This window comes from Papio anubis, chromosome 7 (genome assembly GCF_008728515.1).
Source record: "Papio anubis isolate 15944 chromosome 7, Panubis1.0, whole genome shotgun sequence".
NCBI classification, from domain to species: domain Eukaryota; kingdom Metazoa; phylum Chordata; class Mammalia; order Primates; family Cercopithecidae; genus Papio; species Papio anubis.
This window is the reverse complement of record NC_044982.1, coordinates 83,084,873-83,111,841: the sequence shown is the minus strand read 5'-3', so window position 1 is coordinate 83,111,841 and position 26,969 is coordinate 83,084,873. Positions and strand designations below refer to the sequence as shown.

The window sequence follows — 26,969 nt, the reverse complement described above, 5'->3', positions numbered from 1 at the left end:
AAAATATAAAACTTAGCCAGGCATGGTGGCTTGCACCTGTAGTCCCAGCTACTCTGGAAGCTGAGGCAGGAGAATCGCTTAAACCTAAGAGGTGGAGATGGAGATGAACTGAGATTGAGCCACTGCACTTCCAGCCTGGGTGACAGCGAGACTCCGTCTCAAAACAAACAAAACAAACACAAAATTGTTATATCTGAAGCCTTAACCCACCTCTCAAATTGCAGTATTTTCTAAAATCTCATGTCAGTGTTACCCACCACATATTTTAGCATTTTGTCATTTATTCTACCTTGTTATGGGTTAGGCATTTGAGGTCTATCTTTTCTCCTAACTAGATTCACCTAAAATAGTGCCTGGTGATCTCTGTGGCTTCTGCAGGGGCTGATTAATGAGGGTCTGGATAGTGTTCAATATAAACTTTTTACTGGAAGAATGAAACAACCTAAGTGACTTGTTGCTGTTAATGCTGTGATGGCCTCATCTGTCCACCAGGGAGCACTAAGTGGCTGGCTCTAAAAGATCCCTATACATGGTTGGGTCTTGGAGGGTAAATCATGTTTTGACCCTTCTCGGGTTTAGTTTTCCATGTTCAGTCAATTCAGTCAATTCTACTGTATTTGTCTGTTCTCTCTATTCCTACATTCACTGCTTGAGTAACTCCCCATCATCATTGCAGGGGTCCTGGCGGATGTATTGGCTTCAAACTTTTTTTTGAAAAATAAAAATTCCTAAAAAAATTATTTGAAAAGATAGGGTCTTGTTATGTTGGCCAAGTTGGTCTTGAACTCTTGGCCTCCCAAAGTGCTAGGTTTATAGGCATAAGCCACCATGCTCAGCCTCCAAACTTCTTATTGCCAAAAAAGTCCTCTATGATGCCACTGATAAGTACAAAGTACAAACGCAAACATGGAACTACAACCTTTTTTTTTTTTTTTTTTTGAAACTCAGTCTTGCTCTGTCACCCAGGCTGGTGTGCAGTGGCGCGATCTCGGCTCACTGCAACTTCCGCCTCCTGAGCGATTCTCCTGCCTCAGCCTCCGGAGTAGCTGGGACTACAGGGGCCCCCCACTACGCCTGGCTAATTTTTTTTGTATTTTTAGTAGAGACGAGGTTTCACCGTGTTAGCCAGGATGGTCTCAATCTCCTGACCTCATGATCCACCCGCCTTGGGCTCCCAAAGTGCTGGGATTACAGGTGTGAGCCACTGCGCCTGTCCGGAACTACAACCTTTTTCAATCTGATCCTGATTACATTTCCCTTCCACATCCTGTCCTACATCTGATGTACTATGCATTCTATTTATTTTCATGTATCCCTCATGCTGTTCCCTCTAGCCTCCTATGCTCATTCCAACTCTTCTATCAAAATCATGCATATCCTTCTAAGTGTAAGCCAGGTACAACAGACATGAAGCCTTTCCTGATTTCCTAGTCAGAAGTAATCACTCCTGCAGTCAGGACAAACTGGTCCTATCCCTGTTTAATATTTACTTCGTGGTTTTATGATGGAAATAACTACATTTCTGTTTTCCCACTAGAATGCAAGCTCCTGGAGGGCATCGATTGTGACTTTGTGTCTACCTCACAGGGCCTGCCACTTAGTAGGTGCCCAAAAGACGTTTGTTCACCCTGGGCTTGCCTTTCCTGTCCTGGAAAAGGTAATAACAACAATAGTGTTGCCTTTAACCTGGACCTGATAGTTTTCTTCTTCCTCCAGAGAATCCCTGATCTCTCAAAATTTGGTTGAGATCTAAAGTTTATTTTGCTCAACAACTCCTTTTCTGGAGTTTTTTTTTTTTTTTTTTTTTTTTTTTTCCGAGACGGAGTTTTGCGCTGTCACACAGCCTGGAGTGCAGTGGCCCAATCTCAGCTCACTGCAACCTCCACCTCCCAGGTTCAAGCAGTTCTCCTGCCTCAGCCTCCTGAGTAGCTAGGATTACAGGCACACGCCACACGCCTGGCTAATTTTTGTATTTTTAGTGGAGACGGGGTTTCACCATGTTGGTCAGGCTGGTCTGGAACTCCTGATCTCGTGATCCACCCACCTCGGCCTCCCAAAGTGCTGGGATTACAAGCATGAGCCCCCGCGCCCGGCCTTTAGTTTTATTCTTTTTAAGAGTCAGACTAACTATTTTACTTAAAAGATACTACGTTTAGAGGAAGAAGCATGGAAAGAAAGTTACTTTCTTTTTTTTTTGTTTTTTGTTTTTTTGTTGTTGTTGTTGAGACAGAGTCTTGCTTTGTCGCCCAGACTGGAGTGCAGTGGCCGGATCTCAGCTCACTGCAAGCTCCGCCTCCCGGGTTCACGCCATTCTCCTGCCTCAGCCTCCCGAGTAGCTGGGACTACAGACGCCCACTACCTCGCCCGGCTAGGTTTTTGTATTTTTTTTTTTAGTAGAGACGGGGTTTCACCGTGTTAGCCAGGATGGTCTCGATCTCCTGACCTTGTGATCCGCCCGTCTCGGCCTCCCAAAGTGCTGGGATTACAGGCTTGAGCCACCGCGCCCGGCCCAGTTTTTTGTTTTTTATTTTGAGACGGAGTCTCGCTCTGTTCCCCAGGCTGGGAGTGCAGTGGCGCGATCTCGGCCCACTGCAAGCTCCGCCTTCCGGTTCACGCCATTCTCCTGCCTCAGCCTCCCAGAGGCTGGGTCTACAGGCACCCGCCACCACACCCGGCTAACTTCTTTTTTTTTTTTTTTGAGACGGAGTTTTGCTCTTGTTGCCCAGGCTGGAGTGCAATGGCGCCATCTCGGCTCACCACAGCCTCCGCCTCCCAGGTCCAAGCAATTCTCCTGCCTCAGCCTCCTGAGTAGCTGGGATTACAGGCATGCACCACCACGCCTGGCTCATTTTGTATTTTTAATAGAGACGGAGTTTCTCCATGTTGAGGCTGGTCTCGAATTCCTGACCTTAGGTGATCCGCCCGCCTCAGTCTCCCAAAGTGCTGGGATTACAGGCGTGAGCCACCGCGCCAGGCGAAAGTTACTTTCCTTGGGCAAGCTTGGTTATTTTTGGTAGATGATTTCTGTCAGTCACTCCTGATCAGTTCTCTGTTAACTGAGGGATAGAAATGAGCCCAATCTCACTGGAGTTCTATGGAAAGAAAGAGACTGGGAGAGCCTGTGTATAAAATCTGTCTGGGGTGAAGGTCTGTGAATCAGAGATCTTTAGAGGGCCTTTGGATGATGCAAAATAAACCGAGGCAACCCAGTGCTTTTTAAGGTAGAATTCACCCAATCCGACATTGGCAATGGAGAAAAGAAGCAGTTGGTGGGTTTTTACAATAATATTGCTGCTTTCCTTGTTTTTATGTAGGGTTAGAATGAGCAGCCTTTCTCAAATTATGATCACATTTTATTATTATTATTATTATTATTATTTTTGAGACGGAGTCTCCCTCTGTCACCCAGGCTGGAGTGCAGTGGCGCACTTGGCTCACTGCAAGCTCTGCCTCTCGGGTTCACGCCATTTTCCTGCCTCAGCCTCCCGAGTAGCTGGGACTACAGGCACCTGCCACCACGCCTGGCTAATTTTTTGTATTTTTAGTAGAGATGGCATTTAACTGTGTTAGCCAGGATGGTAATTTCTTTATTTTTTAGTAGAGATAGGGTTTCACCATATTGGCCAGGCTGGTCTTGAACTCCTGACCTCATGATCCGCCTGCCTCGGCCTCCCAAAGTGCTGGGATTACAGGCGTGAGCCACCACGCAGAGCCAGAATTTTATTATATTTTATTTTTTGTAAAGATGAGATCTTGCTATGTTGCCCAAGCTGGCCTCAAACTCCTGGGCTCAAGTGATCCTTTCACCTCAGCCTCTCAAAGTGCTTGGATTATAGGCATGAGCCACCATGCCGGGCCCAGTATTCCTTTTTATAGCTGAATATTATTTCATTGGATATAACACGTTTTGCTTCCATCATCAACTGATGGACATTTGGGTCGTTTCCATTTTTTTGGCGATTACAAATAGTCCTGCTCCAAACAACTATATAAGTTTTTGTGTGAACATATGTTTTCATTTCTCTTGGGTATATACTTAAGAATGGAGTTGCTGGGTCATATTGTGCTATGGTTTGGGTGTTTGCACCTCCACCAAAATCCATATGCTGAAATCCTAACCCCCAAAGTGATGATATTAGCAGTTTGGTACTTTTGGGAGGTAATTAGGTCATGAGGGCAGAGCCCTCATAGGAGAAGCCCCAAGAGCTACCTTGCCCAAGAGCCTGTATCTCACTGTATCACATGAGGATACAGTGAGAAGGTGCCATCTATGAACCAGGAAATGGGATCTCACCAGATACCAAATCTGCCAGAACCTTGATATTGGGCTTCCCAGTCTCCAGAACTGCAACAAATAAACTGTTGTTTGTAAGCCACCCAGTCTACCTTATTTTGTTACAGCAGCCCAAATTAATGGACTAAGACCCATGGTAACTACCTTTAACCTTCTGAGAAACTGGCAGGCTGTTTTCCAAAGCAGCTGCATCATTCTACATTTTCACCAGCAATGTATGAGGCTTCTGGTCTCTTTACATCCACACCAAACTTGTTATTGTCAATCTCTTTGGTTATAGCCATCCTAGAGGGTATGAAGAGGTATTTCATTGTGGTTTTAATTTGCATTTGTCTGATGACTCAAAGATGTTTAGCATCTTTTCATGTGCTTATTTGCCATTTGTATGTGTGTGTGTGTGTGTATATATATATGTCTATTCAGATTCTTTGCCCTTTTTCTTTTTTTGAAACTGGGTCTCACTCTGTCCCTCAGGTGGAGTGCAGTGGCGCAATCACCGCTCACCACAGCCTCAACCTCCCTGGGCTCAGGTGATCTTCCTCCTACCTCAGCCTCTTGAGTAGCTGGGACTACAGGTGTGTGCCACCATGCCCGGCTAGTTTTTAATTTTTCTAGAAATGGGGTTTCACCATGTTGCCCAGGCTGCTCTTGAACTCATGGGCTCAATCAATCTGCCTGCCTCAGCTTCCCAAAGTGCTGGGGTTACGGGGATGATCCACCAAGGCTGGCCCTCATTTTTAAATTAGATTGTCTTCTTGTAAGACTTCTTTTTAATTTTTAAAAAATTTTTTAATTTTTATTTTTGGAGCTGAGGTGTTGCTATGTTGCTCAGGCTAGCGTACATAGGCATGGTACTCCAGTGCATGCCATAGTGCACTTCAGCCTTGAACTCCTGGCATTAGGCAAACCCTCCGCCTCAGCCTCCCCAACAGCTTGCCCAGCCTTCCTTTGCTGAATACTGAATACTGAAGACTAGACTTATCAGATATATGACTTACAAATATTTTCTTCCATTTTGTGGGTTCTTTCCTTTCTTGATAGCATCTTTTGAAGCACAAAAGTCATGAAGATGTGTCTATATTTTCTATGAGAGTTTTATAGTTTTAGCTCTTATGTTTAGGTCTTTGATCCATTTTGAGTTTTTTTAAAAAAAAATTTATTTATTTATTGAGACAGAATCTAACTCTGTCACCCAGGCTGGAGTGCAGTGGTGCAATCTCGGCTCACTGCAACCACTGCCCACTGGATTCAAGCAATTGTCATACCTTAGCCTCCTGAGCAGCACCTCCTGATTACAGGTGCCTGCCACCACGCCCGGCTAAGTTTTGTATTTTTAGTAGAGACAGGGTTTTCCCATGTTGGCCAGGCTGGTCTCGAACTCCTGACCACAAGTGATCTGCCTGCTTCGGCCTCCTGAAGTGCTGGATTACAGACATAAGCCACTGAACTCCACCCTTGAATTTATTTTTGTGTATGGTATAAGCCAGGGGTCCAGTTTTCTTCATTTGCATGTGGATATCCAGTTGTCCCAGTATCATTTGTTAAAAAGACTTATTTTCCCATTAAATGGTCTTGGTCCCCATTTTGTAAATCATTTGACCAGTCTCTGGACTCAAGTCTATTCCATTGATTTTCGTGTTTGTCCTTGTGGCAGTAACACACTGTCTATATTACTGTAGCTTTGTAAAAAAATTTGAAATTTTAGGAGTGTGAGTCTGCCAATTTTGCTCTTTTTCAAGATTATTTGGCTACTGTGGGTCTTTTGCATTTCCATGTCAATTTTAGAATCAGCTTATCAGTTTCTGAAAAAAGACAGCTGGGACTTTAATAGTGAATACACTGAATATGTAGATCAATTTAGGGAGTACTGCCATCTTAATTATATGTATATGTATATACTTTATTTTTTTATTTAATTTTTTTGAGATGGAGTCTTGCTCTTGTCACCCAAGCTGGAGTGTCGTGGTACAATCTTGGCTCACTGCAGCCTCTACCTCCTGCATTCAAACGATTCTCCTGCCTCAGCCTCCAGAGTAGCTGGGATTACAGGCACCCTCCACCATGCCTGGCTGATTTTTGTATTTTTAGTAGAGAAGGGGTTTTACCATGTTGGCCAGGCTGGTCTTGAACTCCTGACATCAAGTGACTTGCCTTGGCATCCCAAAGTGCTGGGATTACAGGCATGAGCCACCATACCTGGCTCATCTTAACAATATTAAGTCTTCCAATCCGTGAACACAGGATGTCTCTTCATGTATTTAGGTCCTTAATTTCTTTCCTTGGTGTTCCATAGTTTTCAGTGTACAAGCCTTGCACTTCTTTCTTTAAATTTATTCATAAGTATTTTGGGATTTTTTTTCTGCTGTAAATGGAATTGTTTTCTTAATTTCATTCTCAGATTTTTTAAATTGCTATTGTATGGAAGTACAATTTAATTTTTATATTGATTTATTTTTTCTTAATTTGTTTTTAGAGTCAGAGTTTTTCTGTCACTGAGGCTGGAGTGTGGTGGTGCATTCATAGCTCACCGCAGCTTTTAACTCCTGGGCTCAGGCGATCCTGCCACCTCAGCCTCCTGAGTAGCTGGAACTACAGGTGTACATCCCCACACCTGGCTAATTAAAAAAATTTTTTTTGTAGAGATGCGGTCTTGCCATCTTGCCCAGGTTGGGCTCAAACTCCTGATCTCAAGTGATTCTCCCACCTCGGTTTCCCAAAGTGCTGCGATTACAGGCATGAGCCACTTTGCCCAGCTATATTGATTTGTATCTTGCAAGTTCAGTAACCTTGCTGAACATATTTATTTTTAATAGTTTTTTATGGATTTCTTGGTATTCTCTCTAAATAAGATCATATCATCTGCAAATATAGAGGGTTTTATTTCTTCCTTTCCATTCTGTGTGGTTTTTATTTCACTTTCTTTCTTTATTACCTGGGCTAGAACCTCCAGTACAATGTTGAATAAAAGTGGCAAGAGCAGGCATCCCTATCTTGTTCCTGATCTTAGGGGAAAATCTTTCAGTCTTTCACTGAATGTGATGTTAGCTGTGGGTTTTTCATAGATGTCCTTTATCCATGGATGTTTGAAATAAACTTGCTGTTCTCCAAGCACACCATATCATGTCATACCTCTAGCCTTTGTAAACATTTGCTGAAAGAATAAACAGATATTACTCAACTTTTAGAATATCTACCATGTGTCACACATTGGTGTTTCTAAGTTGAGTAAGACAAAGTTCCTGTCCTCCTCAAGGAGCTGCAAACCAAAAATAAAATTTGAAGGCCTCCCATGTACATCTGAGTGGACTTCTTCCTTGGTTGGAGCACTCTAAAATTTAACCTGAAAGACTGTTTCAGGCTATGATGGGAAGTGGGGGTCTGATGTGCCTCATTATACCCCTCTGGCGCTAACATCAACACAAATCTTAAGTCTGATAAGAAACATTTACAGGCCGGGCGCAGTGGCTCTCTGAAGCCTTCATCTTCATGATAAAACCTAGGTCTCCAAAACCCCTTATCTTACTCCAAACATTCCTTTCTGCTGATAATTATTCTTTCAACCAATTGCCAATCAGAATATGTTTAAATCTAATTATGGCCTGGAAACCCCTGGCCCCACCTTTGAGTTATCCCATCCTTCCAGATCCAACCATTGTAAGTCTTACACAAACTGATTGATGTCTCCTTAAAATGTATAAAGCAAGCTGTACTTCGACCACTTTGGGCATGCGTCCTCAGGACCTCCCGAGGCTGTATCATGGGTGCATCCTTAACCTTGGCAAAATAAACTTTCTGAATTGATTGGGACTTGTCGCAGATAATTTTTGGTTTACAAATTGGTGACCATGAAGGGACTCTGGGTGGAGATGTAGCCCTGACCTTTGACTAATCTCCTGTTGGTTCTTGGCACTAGCTTGAGCTATCTTTATGGCTCAAATCAACAGGACAATTTGATTTGTTGAAGCTTGGGAACTCCCCTTTCTCCAGAGAATCCCTGATCTTTCAAAATTTGGTTGAGATCTGTTGTTTATTTTGCTCGACAACTCCTTTTCTGGAGTTTTACTTGTTTCCAACAAGGAGGGCAAGTTTTCCTGCTTCCATGATGTTGGAAGGCTGTAACTCCTTTTTGGACTTTTAGCTAATATCTAACAGGCAAGGCAAATTTGAGTTTCTTCCTGCTTCTAGGATGGTAGAGAGTAGTCTTCAACCTAAGACCCATTTTTAGGTAAGAAGCTGATTTGTTTTTTTTCTTTCTTGCTGGCTTTTCTTTTGTCTTGAAAATTCTCCATAATGACTAAAGGTTAAAGTTGACAACCAGTTGGTCTTAGTTTCTCCTTACCATTAGAGCGTTAAGTGATCATATTGTTGGTTTTCTTTGTTATTGTCCCTTTTTGCCATTGGATTTGACCAACTCTACCTGTCTTGGTCAAATCCTAATGAAATTCCAAATTATGGGGAATAAGGCCTCTGAATAAGCTAAAATTTCTCACAGGTGTAAAAAGAAAAAAAAGAAACCATGGGCATAGTTTCCGTGTTTGCTGTCTTAATTTCCTTCTATCCTATTCCTCCTTCCCTTTTGCCATCTTCAGTACCAAGAAAAAATCTAGAGAAGGCTTCTAATGACCCGAATTCCTCAAATAATTCAAAACAAAGGTGCAACTCACCCCTTTTGGAGTGTTCTGGTTTCTTTTTGAAGTTTCAAGATTCATAGGCAGATTCTTCTTTGGTCTAAAGTTCTGCTCTCCTGTATTTTATTACCTGACCTCTTTGGCTTTGGGGGATACCAAAGATTACCTTGCACTGTGTGAGGATTTGACTTTGGTGTGTGTAATGGCGGACAAGAGCTACAAAGTTAGGCGTGGCTGAGAACAGTTTACAGAAAGGGGTCTTAGATTTTTTTTTTTTTTTTTCCTCCTGGGAAGATATTTAGGATCCTAATTCTAGTTTGGAGGTACATTTAAAAAAGCGTCTTCCCCAGCTCGATGCGGTGACTCATGCCTGTAATCCCAGCACTTTGGGAGCCCGAGGTGGGTGGATCATGAGGTCAAGAGATCGAGTCCATCCTGGCCAACATGGTGAAACCCTGTCTCTACTAAAAATACAAAAATTAGCTGGGCATGGTGGTGTGCACCTGTAGTCCCAGCTACTCAGGAGCCTGAGACAGGAGAATTGCTTGAACCCAGGAGGTGGAGGTTGCAGTGAGCCGAGATTGTGCCATTGCACTCCAGCCTAGTGACAGAGTTACACTCTGTCTCAAAAAAAAAAAAAAAAAAAAAAAAAAAACAGTGTCTTCTCCATTGCCTTTCCTCCTGAAATTTGTCTTGACTGGCTGCTCTGCATTCGTGGGAGGAAGTGAACTGTCCTTTTCACGGATAAATGAGAGACTGAGTTTCCACAGCTCCAAAAAGAAAGGGCATTTTGCTCTTCCCAGTCTAAAGGTGCCCCTGAATGACAGGGGGCTGAGTGGGAATGTTGGGGGGTTGAGCCCCCATGATGTACAGTGGCCCTACAGGGAACTCCAAACAAAATTAGTTTAAAAAGGCTCATTTAGGAAGCACATATAGGAGCTGGTCACCCCATGCTATCAGCCCTCCTGGAGGTGCTAGACCTCCAGAGAGAGAAACTGAGACACATTGTGTGTGACACACTGTGGAGTCTCACCCACAACCAGCACACTTTGCCCCACTCCACCAAACTCTAGGCCACAGCTCAGTTCCTCCTTTTAAGAAAAAATGTGGGGAATGAATTTTCTAGGAATGAGGACAGACAAGAAGAATGACCCCTCTCAGACACCCTGTTTGGTTTTATGACCCTTTACTTGCAAGTGGTTGTGTAAATGGAATGGCACACCAGGTTTTCTAATACTCCAGCTGGTTAAACATCAGGTCTGCTCTTGTGCACATTTTAAACTGATGGGCAAATCACCTCAAGGAGAATTCAGAGCCTGAAGGTCAATCTGCAACTATAAAGTTCCGAAGTTCTCTATTTCTTTGCTTTCTTTTCTGCCTGCTTTAAGTCTGCTGTTACTTTTCTACTGAGATAAAATCCACTATTGGTATCCAACCATTTCTTTTGTTATTGTTTTTGCAAACCAACGAGTTTTTATTAATGTCTCATGGCTAATGTTCTGAAGTAAAAGCTATAGGATCTTTGGTTGCATGAGTGTGTATGTGTGTTTATGTATACATACATGGATTCTGTTGTGTTTTGGGTCACAAGGTAACAAATTGGCTACCAATTATAGATTAACCATAAATTAAATGATAAGCTCAAATGCATTTCAAGTTTACATGACTTAAGTAAAATCTTTAATAAGCTAGCTTTAAAATTATTGGTAAATATTTGAAATGTCTTAAGAATTGTCAGCATAAAAAAAAATTGTCAGCATACATTTTTGTTTACATTTATTGATCAAGTGATTTCATACTTATCTCTGCTGAATACTATAAGGTGTCAAAATTTGGCATAAGGGTTATAAAACTATAAACCCAATAAAAAACATAATGATTTTTGTGTATGTCATTTTTAATAAAAAAGAACTTAATGTTATTGATTTAATGAAAACAGTTAAATCTTGAATTATTGGTAAAATAATCATGTATTTAATCTTAAGGTACTTACTTAGGTGATAACCTGAAATTCACAGGCTATAAAAATGGTTGACAGGGAAATAACTTTAAATAATGACTATCACAATTTTCATAAATAATCTAGTTTCTCTCTCTGGAGGTCTATTTTCACACTGCTATAAAGAACTATCCAAGACTAGGTAATCTATAAAGGAGAGAGGTCCAAACAACTCACAGTTTAGCATGGCTGGGGAGGCCTCAGGAAACTTATAATCATGGCAGAAGGCAAAGAGGAAGCAAGGCACCTTTTTCATAAGGCAGCAGGAAGGAGAATGAATGCAGGAGGAACTGCCAAACACATAAAACCATCAGATCTCGTGAGAACGCACTATTGTGAGAACAGCATGGGGTAAACCACTCCCTTGAGTCAATTACCTCCACCTGGTCTCTCTCTTGACACATGGGGATTATGGGGATTATAATTCAAGATGAGATTTAGGTGGGGACACACAGGCCTAACTATATCACTAGGTAAACTATTAAAATAATTAGGTAAATGTAATGGAATAAATACTTGTAAACAAACTTGTCATAAATTAGAATCTAAAGTTAAATTAAATATTTCATTAAATGCCTAGGTATTTTCCAGTTAAAAAAATTACAGTGTAGGAGAACATTCTAAAAAATATGTTCTTATTAAAAGGTGAATAATTTTTGTCTATTCAAAGCTTATTTAAATGTTATGTGTAAAACAAGGTAAGAGGAACTAGGAAATAAGAGACATGCAAAGAAAGTTATAGAAAATAAAGAGGTATTTTTGGTAAGAAAGCTTAAAATAATTTTATATGAGAAAGAGTCTTGTATGGTGAATTTTTGTTCTAAAATAAAATGGGCTGGGTGTGGTGGCTCACGCCTGTAATCCTTGCACTTTGGGAGGCTGAGGCGGGTGGATCACGAGGTCAGGAGATTGAGACCATCCTGGCTAACACAGTGAAACTCCGTCTCTACTAAAGAATACAAAAAAATTAGCCGGGCATAGTGGCGAGTGCTTATAGTCCCAGCTACTCGGGAAGCTGAGGCAGGAGAATGGCGTGAACCCAGGAGGTGGAGGTTGTAGTGAGCTGAGAGTGCCACTGCACTCCAGCCTGGGCGACAGCGCAAGACTCTGTCTCAAAAATTAAAAAAAAAAAAAAATAAATAAAATAAAATAAATAAATAAAATAAAATAAAATAAAATGAATGGATTGTTCAAGAAAGAGGAATACTTAGGACAAGCCAAAAGTCTAAGCATGTTGTAAATGGTCTAAGTTGTAATAAGGTTGGTAAAAAAGGAATTTATAAAAATGCAATTAATTGGCTATAATTAAAGGAAATTATAGTAAATAGTTTTTCTAAAAATTGAATTTTGATATTAAAAATACACTCACAAAAATCTAAAGAATTGGTTAAAACAAGATTTCATTTAAAATAGAGTTACTTAATGTAATATGGTTAGGCTTTGTGTCCCATTTTCATCTTGAATTTTAATTTAACATCCCTCCCAGGTATTGAGGGGAGAGACCTGGTGGTGGGTGATTGGATCATGGGGGTGGTTTCCCCCATGCTGTTCTTGTGATAGTGAGGGAGTTCTCCCGAGATCTGATGATTTTATAAATGGAGTTTCCCCTGGGCTTTTCATGTTCTCTCTCTAGGCAGCTGCCATTTAAGACGTGCCTGCTTTCCCTTCCACCATGATTTTAAGTTTCATGAGGCCTCTCCAGCCATGCAGAACTGTGAGTCAATTAAACTTCTTTTTTTTTTAAATTACCCAGTCTTGGGGAATTCTTTAACGCAGTGTGAAAATGGACTAATACACAATGCAGGATGTTTTTAATTTTTAAATTCTAGAATCTATTTCTTTTTGAAATTATTCAGATTGATGTCTCAGAAGCTGTATCCTGCTATTTCACTATCTTCTCTCTTTTGAGAAGGCCTGGGATGGTAACTCTCTCCTTCAACTTTTGTTGTAACTTTTAAAATTAATAGTCTAAAGTAAGGGAGAAAATTTTTGAAAATGGGTGAATGAGAAATCTTTTGGGTCTGCTTTTGCCTGCTTTGCCTGTTATATCTATATGTTTGCATGTATCACAAAGAAGTTACATTTCACCATTAAACTAAACTGTAGGAAAGAGTTCTAATGATTTGACTTGAAGAAAACTAACAACTCATCAGACTGATAGAACCTAGCTCAGATCCCCTTTAATTCATGACTTTGGCAGTCTTTGGTAAGATTAATTTGGTAAATTTAATCTCAAAATTCTCTGCAATAGTTTAAAATCTTAAAGTGATGTTATGTTAAATTAAGTAACCTTAGGTTTTTTTTCCCACTAGGAGTTTGGGTTACTAAGAGTTAAAATAATAGGAGCGTAAAAGGTGTTTTTGGTGAAGTTTATACAACACAAGGATGTGGTTCTTGCTAAAAAAAGTGTAATTTTTTGTAATTTTTTTCTAGCTAAGAAACCATTTAAGAGTCACTTTAAGATAAAGGAAAAATTACAGAGATAAAACTAAATGGATAAAAAGAAAAAAATTAAGCCAGGGCAACAAAAGTTGCCTCTGAGGTTACAGAGAAGACAGTCAATGTGAGGGAAGGGCAAAACCGAGTAACTATTAAACCATAGGGTATAATGTAAGGGAATTGTCCCATTTTGTAGGTTGGAGTCATCAACTTCTTGAGAAACCTTTACTATAATGGATAGTAAAAATATTACATAACTACTTTTAGGACAATTCCTTAATTTTAAATGCTACAGAAGGAAAAAGCTTGTTTGGGTTGATGTAAGACCCACAGCTCACTATTAAACAATCACTGATAACTACATGTGATCCAAATGTACAGGAGGTTATTACTGAGAAAACAACCAGCCTAGTGGCCACTGTAAGATCTGTTTTCCCTGAAAAGGGAACTGCCTGACTGGCCTATAAAATACCAAGTGCAGCACCCCAAATGAAGCACTTAATATGCTTCATATGTGAGCCATGTGGGACTGGCTTTATGATGACCAAGATATTCTCCCACTGAATATGCCTATTATCCACGTCATGGTAAACCTGGAGGTTAAGGGGACCCATTTTTACATGGGTGCCCCTCCCACAGAATCATGCAACTGTTTGAGAGGCCTTATCAAATTTGCTATCCCTCGTGGGGCATAACACATTGAAGTAATTAATTAAAAAAAAAAAAAAGAGAAAGGAAAAACAGAGTCGAAGGACTCTCCCCAGAAGGGGTGATGAAAATATCACCCTTTTTGGATGGTTATTCACTATTTTCCCCAGATTGGGAAATTTAAAAAAAAATCAAAAGGCAAAGGTTATCATGAGAAAGCTGACATTGCCTAGGGCAATGCTGGGGCAAATTAAGATAAAAAATTGGCAAAAGAGCCTAAGTCCCTTGGCTCAACTCCTTGCTGGGAACCCAAGCCTTTTTTCACCAGAAAAGGTAAAATAGTTTGTGGGTAGAAAAGAAAAGTTCCTGTGACCAGAACATAAAAATGTACAGATTGGCCGGATGTGGTGGCTCACACCTGTAATCCCAGCACTTTGGGAGGCCAAGGCAGGTGGATCATGAGGTCAAGAGATGGAGACCATCCTGGACAACATGGTGAAACTCTGTCTCTCTTAAAAATACAAAAATTAGCTGGGCTTGGTGGCTCAGCTACTCGGGAGGCTGAGGCAGGAGAATAGCTTGAACGTGGGAGTTGGAGGTTGTCGTGAGCTGAGATTGTGCCACTGCACTCCAGCCTAGTGACAGAACAAGACTGTGTCCCCCCCCAAAAAAAAATCACAGGTTGAAAGGATTATGAAATTTGAGATGTTTACATAAACAGGCTTTATGTAAGGTAGTTGTAACTCCTTTACCTAAATGTCTTATGAAAATGGTTATTGTCTGGGAGGTGGAGGTTGCAGTGAGCCAAGATGGTGCCATTGCACTACAGCCCAGGCAACGAACTAAACTCCATCTAAAAAAAAAAAAGAAAAGAGAAAATGGGTATTGTATCTAATTGGGGTGTGTTTTCCCTATCTAGTGCCATAAAACTGAAGGCATGTAAATCTGCTCTTTCAGAAATGTTAATTGTACATGCCAAATGAGAACTAGTAAGATTGCCTGAGCCCACAAAGTGTAGGGTAGAAGCTGGAGTGCTAGTCGAACAAATCCACCACTTTATAGCCCTTTGTGGAGCGTTTATTCGTGCTGATGGCAAAAGACTGTGGGCACTTCCCAATGACAATGACTGGGCTAGAGAATTTCTGCTTGAGAGGCATTTACTGCCTTGCTATGGAATGTTAACTGAAGCTACCCTATGCCAATGGAAATAATGGTGCCCAAAGGAGTTCCATGACAAAATAAAAATGGTTTACATAAGATCTTGCTACCTGGGGATACAGGGAGGAGACACTCATGAGGAGGAAGCCTCTTTTTTTTTTTTTTTTTTTTCCTCCTAGGACTGATTCTAACTATGTGAGGAACTGCTAGATTCTACAGTGCCTGGTAGACAACTCTCATTAGCTGTTTGACTTGTGAATGGCAGTTCCAAGGTGAACAAACATCCTGTTTGAAAGCTGCTGTTATGGCTAAAGAAGAGTCAAACAAATCTTTTTCTTTTGAGTTATTTATAGTTTAAAGCAACTGAGTGAAGTATGTGTTTGTAAGCAAATTTTCCTTTCTATCTATCTGAGTTCTCCAAAATTTGGATTGTGAGTTTATGACAACATAGTCATTTGCATAAGCTTAGTAAGAGTCTTTTAGAACAGAGCAATTGGAGACACTGGTTATTTTGCCAAGGCTTTGACTAGAATAACATATTTGTAGGTAAAGTTCCAGCAAAGTCAACCTAATAGGAGCCTATATGGCCAAACAATTCTTGCTGCACTTTATATGAATAATCAGGCAGATTATAATAAGCCTAAAACTTATTTTGTACACAAATTTCAGCCCTGACTTTTGTTTTTGAGCACAGATTGAACAATGAATTATTTCTTGGCTACAATAATCCTCTAAAGAGTACCAGATTATAATTTTTCTTCATATTTTTAGTTGGTACTCTAATAGAATAGCTCCCTCTTTCTGTTCTGACACACAAATATTCTTTTGATTGTCAAAATATTTATGTTATTTATCTCTCCTTGTTCTATTTCCTAGGAAACCAAAATCATAGTACTCTGAAGACCAGAGATGTGAATCTCCCTCATTTGGCATCCCACTGGGCTGGATCTGTTATTCACTGAAAATGCCCTGCTGCTAAGACTATATAAGCACCCTCTCTCTAAGCCCAGGGACTGTTGTGGACGAGGTGCATGCGTGAGATGGTTAAGGGTTGGTTTTAAGGGATAGAATTAGGTTAAGGTCAGGCCCTCCAAATCAAGGATGGGTACAAAAACATGTAAACAGATGGTAAAATAAAGTACTTTGTCTTCTGAAGCTATTATGTGTCACCTTTGCATCCATCCCAACCAAGAAGAATTTCCTGACTGGGCATGGTGGCTCACGCCTGTAATCCCAGCACTTTGGTAGGCCAAGCTGCGTGGATCACCTGAGGTCAGGAGTTCAAGACCAGTCTGGCCAACATGGTGAAACCCTGTCTCTACTAAAAATACAAAAATTAGCCGGGCGTTGTGGCACACACCTGTAATCCCAGCTACTCAGGAGGCTGAGACAGGAGAATTGCTTGAACACAGGAGGCAGAGACTGTAGTGAGCCAAGATTGCACCGCTGCACTCCCTCCTGGGAAAAAGAGTGAGACTCCATCTCAAAAAAAAAAAAAAAAAAATTCCTACTTCCTGTAGAATTAAAATAATTACTGATAAGGTAAAGATACCTTGCGACTTACCCAGCCTCCTGGGTATAATACTCCCAGTGATAAGTTGTGCTGATAGAGATATATAAAATCTTTTTTTGAACAATACTTATGTTTTATATAGCTAATTGCTATAAGTCCGTAACTAAAACCAAGATTACAGTAGCTTAATGCATAGAAGTTTAAAAATAAGTCAATTTTGTAACCTCTCCTTTGGCTTTTTGTTTGTTCACTTTCTACTTAAAAGAAAAAACAATTTTAAGGGGTGAATGCCTGTCCATGTCCATTCCTATCTAGCCTAGAGCAATTAATTGGCTGTAAGTCTTGTTGAGTGTAAGTCCCTCGGTCATAGGGAGTCCCACTGAGGGACAAGATGGACCTGGGGTAGGCAGCCATGTCACCCAGGCAATGCTATGGAACAAAATCAAAATTGGTGGCCATTGATGTTATCTCTGGCAAATCTTGGCCAGAAGGGGGAGAATGTAAACTAAAAATAAAACTCAAAGGCCTCGCCACCCACACTGCAACCATTTGAATGGACACAACCCCTCGGCCAGAGCACTCTAAAATTTAACCTGAAGGGCTGGTGCAGGTCATGATGGGAAGTGGAGGTCCAACATGCCTCATTATATCCCTCCAGTATTAACATCAACATAAACCTAAGTCTGATAAGAAACATTTACAATCTATTTTCTCTGAAGCCTTCATCTTCATGATAAAACGTAGGTCTCCAAAACCCCTTAGCTTAACCCAAACATTCCTTTCTACCGATAATTACTGTTTCAACCAATTGCCAATCAGAATATGTTTAAATCTAACTATGGCCTGGAAGCCCTGGCCCTGCCTTTGAGTTGTCCCACTCTTTCAGATCCAACCATTGTAAATCCTACACGTACTGACTGATGTATTATGTCTCCCTAAAATGTATAAAGCAAGCTGTACTTCGACCACTTTGGGCACTTCCTCAGGACCTCCTGAGGCTGTATCATGGGTGCATCCTTAACCTTGGCAAAATAAACTTTCTAAATTGATTGAAACTTGTCTCAGATAATTTTTGCTTTACACAGTTTACACCTAGTGGGGGTAGTTTAAGAGACACTTAGGATACATTATCTTGCTTAATCCTTATAGCAACTCTTAAAGGAAGTTGGAAGCTAAGAGATTTGCCCAAAGTGGTAAAGCCAAATCAGGTTTGGTTTAATAGGCAGGCCCTGGCACTGAGGTAGAAGTCTCAGTTTTCTGCTGCCACCTTCCAGAGAGCCAAGAGAACCCACTTTTGCCTTTTAAGGAAAGTGCCCAAAAGTTAGATGAGTTGGGAAGGTGACTACAGTATGCATCCATGAAGGGCTCTCTGGGATCTAATCGTGTCTTAGCTTTGTCACTCATTAGCTTTGTAACCTTGGGCAAGTTACTGAGTCTTTCTGACCATAAGTTTTCTCATCTGCTTAAGAGAGTAATAACGCTGTATTGAACTTCTATTGTTTTTTTTCTGAGTAACACCCAGTCCCACTTCTGCTTTTGCTTTCCCTATTCCCAGTTGGGAGAAATGGGGTGTAGGAGGCATGTTACTCTATCTAGCCAGTGACGTGCTCTCTGGAAATGAATCTTCAGTGGGATAACCCGAAGATTACATTCCACTGGAGCTCATTCATCTAGAAGCCCTGACAAAAATGTCGCTGGTTTCTACTCCTCAGACAAGGAGTCTTCTCTGCTCCTGACTAGTTATTTTATGACTAGTTCTGCTTCTCCTTCATTCTGTGAGCTCCCACCACAACCTGCCCCACCAAATCTAGTAATTCCCTTTTTGTTTAAGTTAATTAGAGCCAGTTTTTATTGCTTGCGACAACAACAACAATAACAAAAACATTGATCCAAACACCTACCTTGCAATGTTGTAAAAATTAAATGATACGAAGTGTGTCAAATGCTTAGCCCCGTTCTGGCAAAGTGCAAGCAGTCAGTAAGTGGTGACAGTTGTCTGTAACTCATCACTCTGGGCAGGACACAGGGAGGGAGAGGGGAGATTGTTATTGGTGTGCATTACACTGAGAAAAACCTTCCCCCAAGACATAGAAGGACAAACAGAAGTCCAGGCCATGATATGCTCATTTATTCCAAATGTCTTTATTGAAACAGAATGATAGAGCAAGAAATAATGAGGTCTGGGAGGATGTCTTTGGGTGCAGGATGGAGCCCAGACCCAGTGGTTACAGTGTGGAGCTCTCTCCCTGTCCCCTGACTCTGGCCAAGGAAGTGAACGCAAAGCAGCAGGGAGGAGGCAGGGAGGGCACGGCCCTCTGAGCTCTCCGCGATGGCTGGCATAAGGTACCTCTGAGCCTTCTGGGCAGCCCTGCCTTCCCTACTCAGTCTTCCCGATCTTCTTGCCACATTTCTGTGTGGGCCAGCCTCCCGCCAGGGTACTCAGAGGCCGCTCAGAGGGCAGGGTTAGGGGTGGCAAGCAGTGGGACGTGGTCACAGCGGGTAGGGGGTGGCTGCCGCAGCAGGGAAGGCCGGCGACACAGCTCCCCATCCCGGAGCACCTCCGGCAGGAGCTTGCGCTTGGTTTCCGGCAGCAGCATAATGCTGAGAATGCAGAGGAGGGCGCAGGCCGCCAGCACCACGTGCTGCAGGAAGGCTCCATGGCCCATATGGAGGCGCTGGGCCGGGCCGCTCAGCCCCCCAAGCGCCCCTAGAGCCATGATCAGGCCCAGGCCGCGACCCCTGGGGAAGAAGGAGGAGGAGCTCAGCCCACAGCTGTGGCCTTGCCCTGCCCTTCTCCCACAGCACCCCCTCCTCCAGCCCACAAGCCCCGTCCTCAGGAGTGGGTTGGGGGAGGGGGAGGCCGAGGGTCCTGGCTCTGCCCCTGGGGACACCCCTGCTCTCACCGGACAGTGGTGGGGATGACCTCAGCAGCAAGGAGGGTGCTGAGGATGGCGGCAGCTTGGGAGGAGAAGAGCCCAAGGACGGAGAACGTGGTGATGGCAGCCTCGTTCAGATCTGCAGACGCAAAAGGGATGATATGAATGGAGGTGGGGAGGTCAAGGCTCTCCTAGTCCTGGGTGTCATCCCCTTGGCTCTCTGTTCCCATGGCTCTAGCTGGGCAGGCTCTGGGCATTCAGTAACTGACTGGGAGAGCAGATGGGGCTGTGCGGCCTGGTGGAGGCATGTGGAAGAGCTGGACAGGGTCTGGGGCTTGTCTTGGGAGGCTTGTGCCAGAAGAAATGGCTGAGCCTGTCTGAAGCACCTCTGTTGGGGATCCCTTGTTGAGCCCACACTGTGGGAAAGGTAGGATGCTCACAATCCCACAGGCCCAGCAGGACCAGGGAAGCAATGCCGGTAAGGGTCATGGAGAGAAGAAGGATGCCCCGGCGGCCAAATCGGTCCACGGTGACCCCTAGGAAGACACAGGCCAGGGCTGCGGTGCCGCTGGCCAGCAGAGAGCACAGGTAGAAGTCTGATGGGCTTCCTCCTCCTCCCACAGGCTGGTAGCAGTGGCGAATGGCATGGGCAATGAAGCTGTGAGAAGGGGTGGGGAAGCAAAGAACAGAGTCTGAATCCCCTCGTGCAGCCTTCCACAGTGCTGATGGTCCTCTGCAGGGGTCCTTGGGCCTTCCCACCCGGCCAGCCCCCATTCCAGCTACTGGCCTGGCCCTCAGCCCAGACACCCAGGCTCACTTGGTGAAGCCCAGGATAAGCAGATTTTTCCAGATGTTGCGGTAGTTGAGGAGGGAAGCGAAGGAAAAGGAGGATGTTGCAGGGAGAGGGCAGGTATTCTCCAGGTCTTTGGGAGAGAGAGAGGAGCTGTCAGAAGAAAACCCTGAGAACCCAGGATCCTCCCACATGGGTGGTGGGGACCCTGGGAGAAGGTGGCACAGCTACAACCATGCAGAGGGCACCATCATGTGTGCAAGTGAAGCAACACTCACAGGGACCCCTATCTCTTACCCTGCAGGGCCTCCTGGGCCTCCTCCCCCAGCATCTGCCCATGGGGCCGGTTTCGTTCAGCCAGGATCCTCAGCACAGATTGAGCCTCCTCGATCTGCCGCTTCACTATCAGCCACCGTGCGGACTCCAGGAACAAACCAGGCCAGCTGGGGGCAAGGTGGAAGGGGTATACTGTGAGGTCTCCCTTCTCCTGATCTAGGGGTGGGAAACATGCACCTCTGAGGGACTGGGGCTGGGGTAGGCCTGGACCAGGGGTGGTTGGAGAAGAGGAGGGGTCTCCGGGCTAGGGCTAGTTTGGAGGCAGAGATGGGAATTGCCGGACCACAGGTGAAGGGCAATACTGACCCATAAAACAGGAAGAGGATGCAGGGAGCGGTGATCATTCGCTGTAGGAATCGCCAATCCTTAGAGACAAGGGCCAGGCCCAGGAACAGGAAGTGCCCTCCCACCCCCACCAACTCCCCTGCCAGGGCCACCCGAAGCCTCTGGGTTGGGTCGCACAGCTCCAGGCCTGGAGATACAGCAGGGGTGGAGAGAGGAGAGGGAGGCCAGGGAGGAAGAAGACATAAGAGAGAAGAGGAGAGAGGGAGGGAGGAGGACAGAGAGTGAGGTCAGACCCAGAGTGAAGGCTGCAGCCATTGCCTCCCTTGCTAACCTCTGGGTGGCAAGGATTGGGGAGATTGTTCAGCCCTCTCTCCTCTACTGCTCAAACCTAGGAGGGCTCTAGGGCCAGAGTCCCTGGTGAGTGTTCGGCATTTCCAGTTTATAGGCCCTTTCCCATCAGGCCTCTTATTTGACCTTCACATCAACCCTTGTCCAAGGTCGCACAGCTAGGGACAATCCTTGTCCCTGGACTTACTACGGTCAGGGGAATAGCACCTTATCCCCTGGCAGCAGTAAGTCCAGGGCAAAGACTTTAAAGATTGTGGGGACAGGGAGATAGGTGCAGAGAGAAACAAGAGCCCTGGATTCTTCAAGGGCCTGGGCAGAAAGATAGCTGAAATTCTAGGCAGCTGAAATGTGGCCTAAGGGGCAGTGGGGATGGCCTGGGGATGCAGGCAGGTAGGCATGAGACCCAAGGGAGGGAATTCTGGGAGGGTGCCACTTACGCATCAGGTAGACACCCAGGTCAACACCGGCAAGCAGAAAACCCAGGAGGAATCGGAGGGCCATGACGCCTGTGGAGGAGCCTGCAGCAGCCCCTCCTACTCCACAGGGTCCCACCAGCCCCAAGGTCAGCAACACAATCCCACGACGGCCAAACCTAGAAAGTGGGAAGGGCTTCTGGTCACCCAGACTCTCTGGTGGTGGGGAAGTTACTGGGAAAGACCCAGCTGCACACTTTAGAGCTAGAGGTATGAGAATGAAGTTCTGGGAGCAAGAGTTGGAAAGAGGCTTGAGAAGATGGGAAGGGATGGGGACCATGGGTGGGTGATGCCTGGCTACTGGGCACTGGGGTGTGGTTGTGATTCTGTAAGAGGTGGGAACATTGACTCTTGGGCTATTGGTCAGAGATTAGGGCACTTGTCAATGGATGTGAGATCACTCATCAGGGGGGATGGGTAATTGCTTAGGGGATTTGGGACCATTCATCCTTAGGAATAGAGCTAATGGTCAGTGGGCATGGAGCTTGTCTTGCTTAGACTGTTCAGAGGAGATGTGGGAGGGGGGTTCATTGATATACGGAGTTGGAACTATTAACCTGTGGAGGGGAGGCCATTGGCCACTTGTGCATGGGGATACTACTGGTCAGTGAAGGTAAAGTTAATGACATTAGGGGACGGAGTAATTGATTTTTGGAGATGAGACCATTGTTCCATGGAGGTGGGACATTGGTCTATTAATACATTAAGAACGGTCAGGCTGAGCACGGTGGCTCACGCCTGCAATCCTAGCACTTTGGGAGGCCGAGGCGGGCAGATCATGAGGTCAGGAGTTCAAGACCAGCCTGACAAATATGGTAAAACCCCGTCTCTTCTAAAAATACAAAAATTAGCCAGGTGTGGGGGTGTGTGCCTGTAGTTCCAGCTACTTGGGAGGCTGAGGCAGGAGAATTGCTTGAACCCGGGAGGCAGAGGTTGCAGTGAACTGAGATTGCGCCACTGCACTCCAGCCTGGGCAACAGAGCGAGACTCAGTCTCAAAAAGAAAAAAAAAAAAAAAAAGAAAAGAAAAAAAAGAAAGAAAAAAGAAAGATCAGTGGGGACATGGACATGGGTCTATTAATCCATGGGGCAGGACTATTGATCAATGGAATGAATCTATTAATCCATGGGACTAATCCGTAAGGATAAGGTCACAGACCAAGGGAGATGAGATGATTGGTAAGTGATGATAGTCACTGACTATGAGTTAGTGAAAACATGGTTACTGATCCTTGGAGGCTGGGCTATTGATCTTTGGGGAGAAGACCACTGATCTATGGAGATGAAGATAGGGAGCCTCTGGTCATTGGAAAGGGGGCACCAATCCCTGGGAGTTAGGCTATTGATCTAATAAGGTGGAGTATTTTTCCATGAGGATGGGCTTATTGGTTAATGTGCTGAAGGCTACGGATTTTAAGAGACCAAATTGTTGATCTTTGGGGATGAAACCATTGTTCCATAGGAATGAGCTACTAGTCTGTGGCAATGAGGCCACTGATGCATAGGCATGGGCTACTGACCTGTGGGTTTAGGACCATTGGCCCACAGAGGTGTGTGACTGTTGGGCAGTGAGGATGGGTATTGATTTTAAGGAACTGGACTACTGAATGTTGGGATGGCTTTGATCCATAGAACTTGAGCTATTAATCCACTTGGATGAACTGTGGATCAATGGGGCTCAGTCTAATCATCCAGGAGGAAGTTTAGTGCAGTGAGAGCATCTGGTCAGTGGTGATGGTGACCAGAATCAGAGATGAGATTTTTTGATCTGTGGGAAGAGTTATTGGTTGCTGGGATTGGGCTGTTGATCTCTGGAGGTGAAGCTATTGACTCATGGAAATGGGGATTTTGGTGAGATGATCTCAAAGACCTGAGGATCCATGAGGGTGTGACTTTTAATCTATGGGCTATTCACCTACAGAGGGTAGGGTCATTTGGTGGCAGGCATGGGACTGTGGATTATTGGGTCTGAGGATATTTTCTTTGGAGATAGTTATTGACTTGTAGGGGAGGGGCCACTGGTCAGAAATGAGGTAATTTGTTTGTGAAGTTGAACTATTGGTCAGTGGGAATGGAGCTGTTGGTGTTTAGGAATTAACATTGATCTTCAGGAATGAGGTCACTGAGATGGAGCTAACAGTCCATGTGGGCTGTTAGTGAGAATGACACTTTTCTCTTTGGAGATGAGGCCATTGATTAATGGATGGGGGGGGGCACTAATTAGTGGGAATGGAACTAATAGTCCATGGAGGTCGAGTCATTCCCTTGCACGGAAGAGGTAGGGAAGGTGTATTTCTTGATGGGGAGTGAAGTTGAGACATGGGTAGACCATTGAATAGAAGTCCAGAGAAGACTGCAGGGTCCAGCGAATCGTCTTCGACCTCTTGTAAGCGCCCGCTGCTTGGGCTAGCTTCCCTAGCACCCCCTCCTTTCTACCAGCCCTGCCCCCACGACACCCCTCACCTGTCTGCGGGGTAACCCAGGAACAGGTAGCCGGAGGCAAAGCCCAAGATGAAGAGGATCTGCTCCAGGATCACCTGCCAGCCCAGGTCACACACCAGATCCCACTGGGGACGTGAGAAGGGTGCAGGGGGCGTGAGGCCCCGCCCTCGCAGCTCTCTGCCCGCCCCCAGACCCGCGGCCCGCCTGGCCGCCTCACCTGGCCGATGGCATTGGTGGTGAGCACGGGAAGGCCATTATAGTCCCAATCCTTGAGGCAATGGTTGAAGTCCGGCGGGGCGAAGCCGCTGCACGAGGGGTCGGTACTGGTGGCGACACGGCTGGCAGCGCTGGCTGCTAGGGCCGCGCTGGCGACGCTGACGCCGCTGGCATTGGGGGGCTGCTCCCAGCCAGAGGCATTCGGGGGGAAGGCCCCGTAGTGGCAATGCAGCGGGGGCGCCAGCGTGAAGATGGGGTCCGAGGCCATGCCCAGAGCCACGAAGAGCACGGGCAGGCAGCAGAGGCCGAGCTGCAGCTGCTGGCCGCCGCCCAGCGCCCCCACCTGGGCGAGCAGCGCCTCAAAGCTGAGGGGGCCTGGGGGCACGGCCAGCGACAGGCTGCTGCCCAGTCCGTCGCCGCCCGCGTCTCCCTCCCCCTCCCGCTCGCGCTCCCGCTCACCCTGCAGCTGCTCCGTGGGCACCGCATCTCCGAGGGTTCCGACCTGCTGTTGGGGGGCAGGGGGTGGCAGGAGAAGGGTGAAGAGGAGGAAACCGCAGAGCAAGGGCAGGGGGCAGGCGGGAGCGAGGGCTAGGAAGGCAGTCAGGGGCGGGGGATGCGCAGGAGGAAAATGAAGGGCGCTCCGCGGGGGCGGGGGTGTGGGGAGAGGATGGCGTCGCCACCTGGGGCTCGGGCACTTACTCCGTTGGAGGTGGGGGTGATCTCTACAGTGTTGTCGATTTTGCCGCCGCCCCCGCCATTGGGCTCGGGGGTCCCGGTGGCCACCCGGGGAGCCAGCTTGCTGACCGCAGGGGCCCTGCCAGCCCGCGCCGAAAGGATGCGCTGTCCTCTGGCCCAGTTGCGCGCCGACTGCCCGGACCCAGAGAGCCCGAAGAGATCCCGCTCCGAAGCTCTGCAGCCGCGGGCGCCTCCTTGGTCTCTGCGATCTCTGCGCTGCTTTCCCCTCCTCTTCCTCTAGACTCTCCTCCCCTTCCCACGTCAGCAGAACCTTCGGTCCAGACTCTTCGTCAGATAGAGGAAGGGGGGCCAGGGCCCAGGGGAGGGAGGGGAATGGGGCTCTGTCGTCTCTTTCCTGGGTCTGCAGGCCATTGCGGTAAAAAGCAAAAAAAGCTGAAGGATAGTAGCTAGTCCAGGCAGATGCCAGAGATTCTTCCTCTGCTTCCAATCATTTGCCACTACTCATTCATTCATTCATCCACCCATTCACTAATCAGTAAAATTTAAGTGTCCACTACATTCCAGGACTTGCACTAGACTTTAAGGATAATAGGGTGGACAAGGTCCGCTTTGGAGACCATTACTCCAGGGAGACAGACATGTAAACTGGCTATTACAGTACAACTTATGCATATGGAAGACTGGCTTGGCCCTGTATTCAGCCCTAGCTTCAGTCCTCTACAAGGAGACCACTTCCTTGGGTTTCATCACTCCCATCCTGGTTGAATCTCCATTTCTCAACAGCATTTGGCACTGTTGACCCCCTCTTCCTTTAAACACTCCCTTCCTTTGCTGCTGAGTCTCTCCTGCTCCCCTTTTCTCCATTGCAGAAATCGTCTTCCAGCTCATGGCACTGGTGCTGAGCATGGGCAGGCCATTATCATCCCGGTTCTTGAGGCAATGACTGAAGTCCAATGGGATGAAGCAACTGCAGGAGGGGTCTGTATTGGTAGTGACGAGGCTGGTGGTGCTGGCTTTTAGGGCCATTCCTGTCTGGATCATTTAGACACCATCGTTCAGTGTCTGGAATCCTCAGAGACTTAGTCCTAGGCCCTCCTCTCATCTCACACTGTCTCCACCTTGGGATCTTGCCTATTCCCACAGCTTCAAACACCACCCATACAAACAATACAAACCTGATGTCCAGACTGATTTCCAGCTTCCACCTCTGTTCTGAGCTCCAGACCCATGAAGCCACCTCTTATTTGACCTTCACCTTGGATCACTCACAGGGACTTCAAACTCAATATGTTCAAGACCAAATTTGTGCTTTCCCCCCATAACTTGGTTGTCTTCCACTGCTTTTTTCTGCAGTGAATGGCACCCTCAACATCACATTGTGGCCAAATGCTCAGGCAACATCCCTTAGAGCTTTCTCTTCCTTACCCATGTTGAATCCTTTACACAATTCTGCCCATTTTACTTCCTATATATTCTCAGATATCCCACATCTCTCCATCTCTGCCACTATTAGTCAAACTACCTGCTGTAAAGACCACTTTCGCCCCCTAATTCCTAACTGGTGTTCTGCATCCACTTTGTTTACACTTCCTTGCCACCCATATGTCATTTATAGTCAGATAGAATGATCTTTTCAAAATACAGATCTGATCATGTATCTTTCCTGTTAACCAGTCTTCAGTGGTGTCTCCTCACTGTCAAAGTGAATATTAAAAATCTAGATACCTCATACATGGTTCTGCATGCCTGGTCACATGCTCTCTGTAGTTCCGTCTCACTTCTTTCCCCAAACTCTCTGCACTCCAGCCACAGACTTTCTAGTTTTCCCC

General features: G+C 45.3%; 1 protein-coding gene and 1 long non-coding RNA gene across 4 annotated transcripts; one reads left to right on the top strand and one right to left on the bottom strand.

Moving 5' to 3' along the window:
* The first annotated feature begins 1,115 nt into the window (after nt 1-1,115).
* Nucleotides 1,116-16,306, top strand: LOC110743741. The gene is made up of 3 exons (XR_002523257.2): nt 1,116-1,657; nt 12,555-12,635; nt 16,043-16,306. It is a non-coding gene; the product is annotated as an uncharacterized LOC110743741 (long non-coding RNA).
* A 2,479-nt stretch (nt 16,307-18,785) lies between these two features.
* On the bottom strand, nt 18,786-25,414 carry SLC22A17 (solute carrier family 22 member 17). Of its 3 annotated transcripts, none has more exons than XM_003901594.4 (10): nt 25,144-25,414; nt 24,446-24,949; nt 24,250-24,353; nt 21,752-21,906; nt 20,988-21,153; nt 20,643-20,788; nt 20,373-20,478; nt 19,942-20,213; nt 19,583-19,694; nt 18,786-19,418 (listed from the first exon to the last, which is right to left on the bottom strand). In XM_003901594.4, the coding sequence occupies exons 2-10, from the start codon at nt 24,710-24,712 to the stop codon at nt 19,130-19,132; spliced, it is 1,617 nt and encodes a 538-aa protein (XP_003901643.1). In that variant the 5' UTR covers nt 24,713-24,949; nt 25,144-25,414; the 3' UTR covers nt 18,786-19,129. The 3 variants fall into 3 exon arrangements, with proteins under 3 accessions (XP_003901643.1, XP_003901642.1, XP_009209476.1); XM_003901593.4 differs by having other exon boundaries at nt 19,996-20,213; nt 25,144-25,411; XM_009211212.4 differs by having other exon boundaries at nt 24,446-24,946; nt 25,144-25,396.
* Between the last annotated feature and the right edge of the window lie 1,555 nt (nt 25,415-26,969).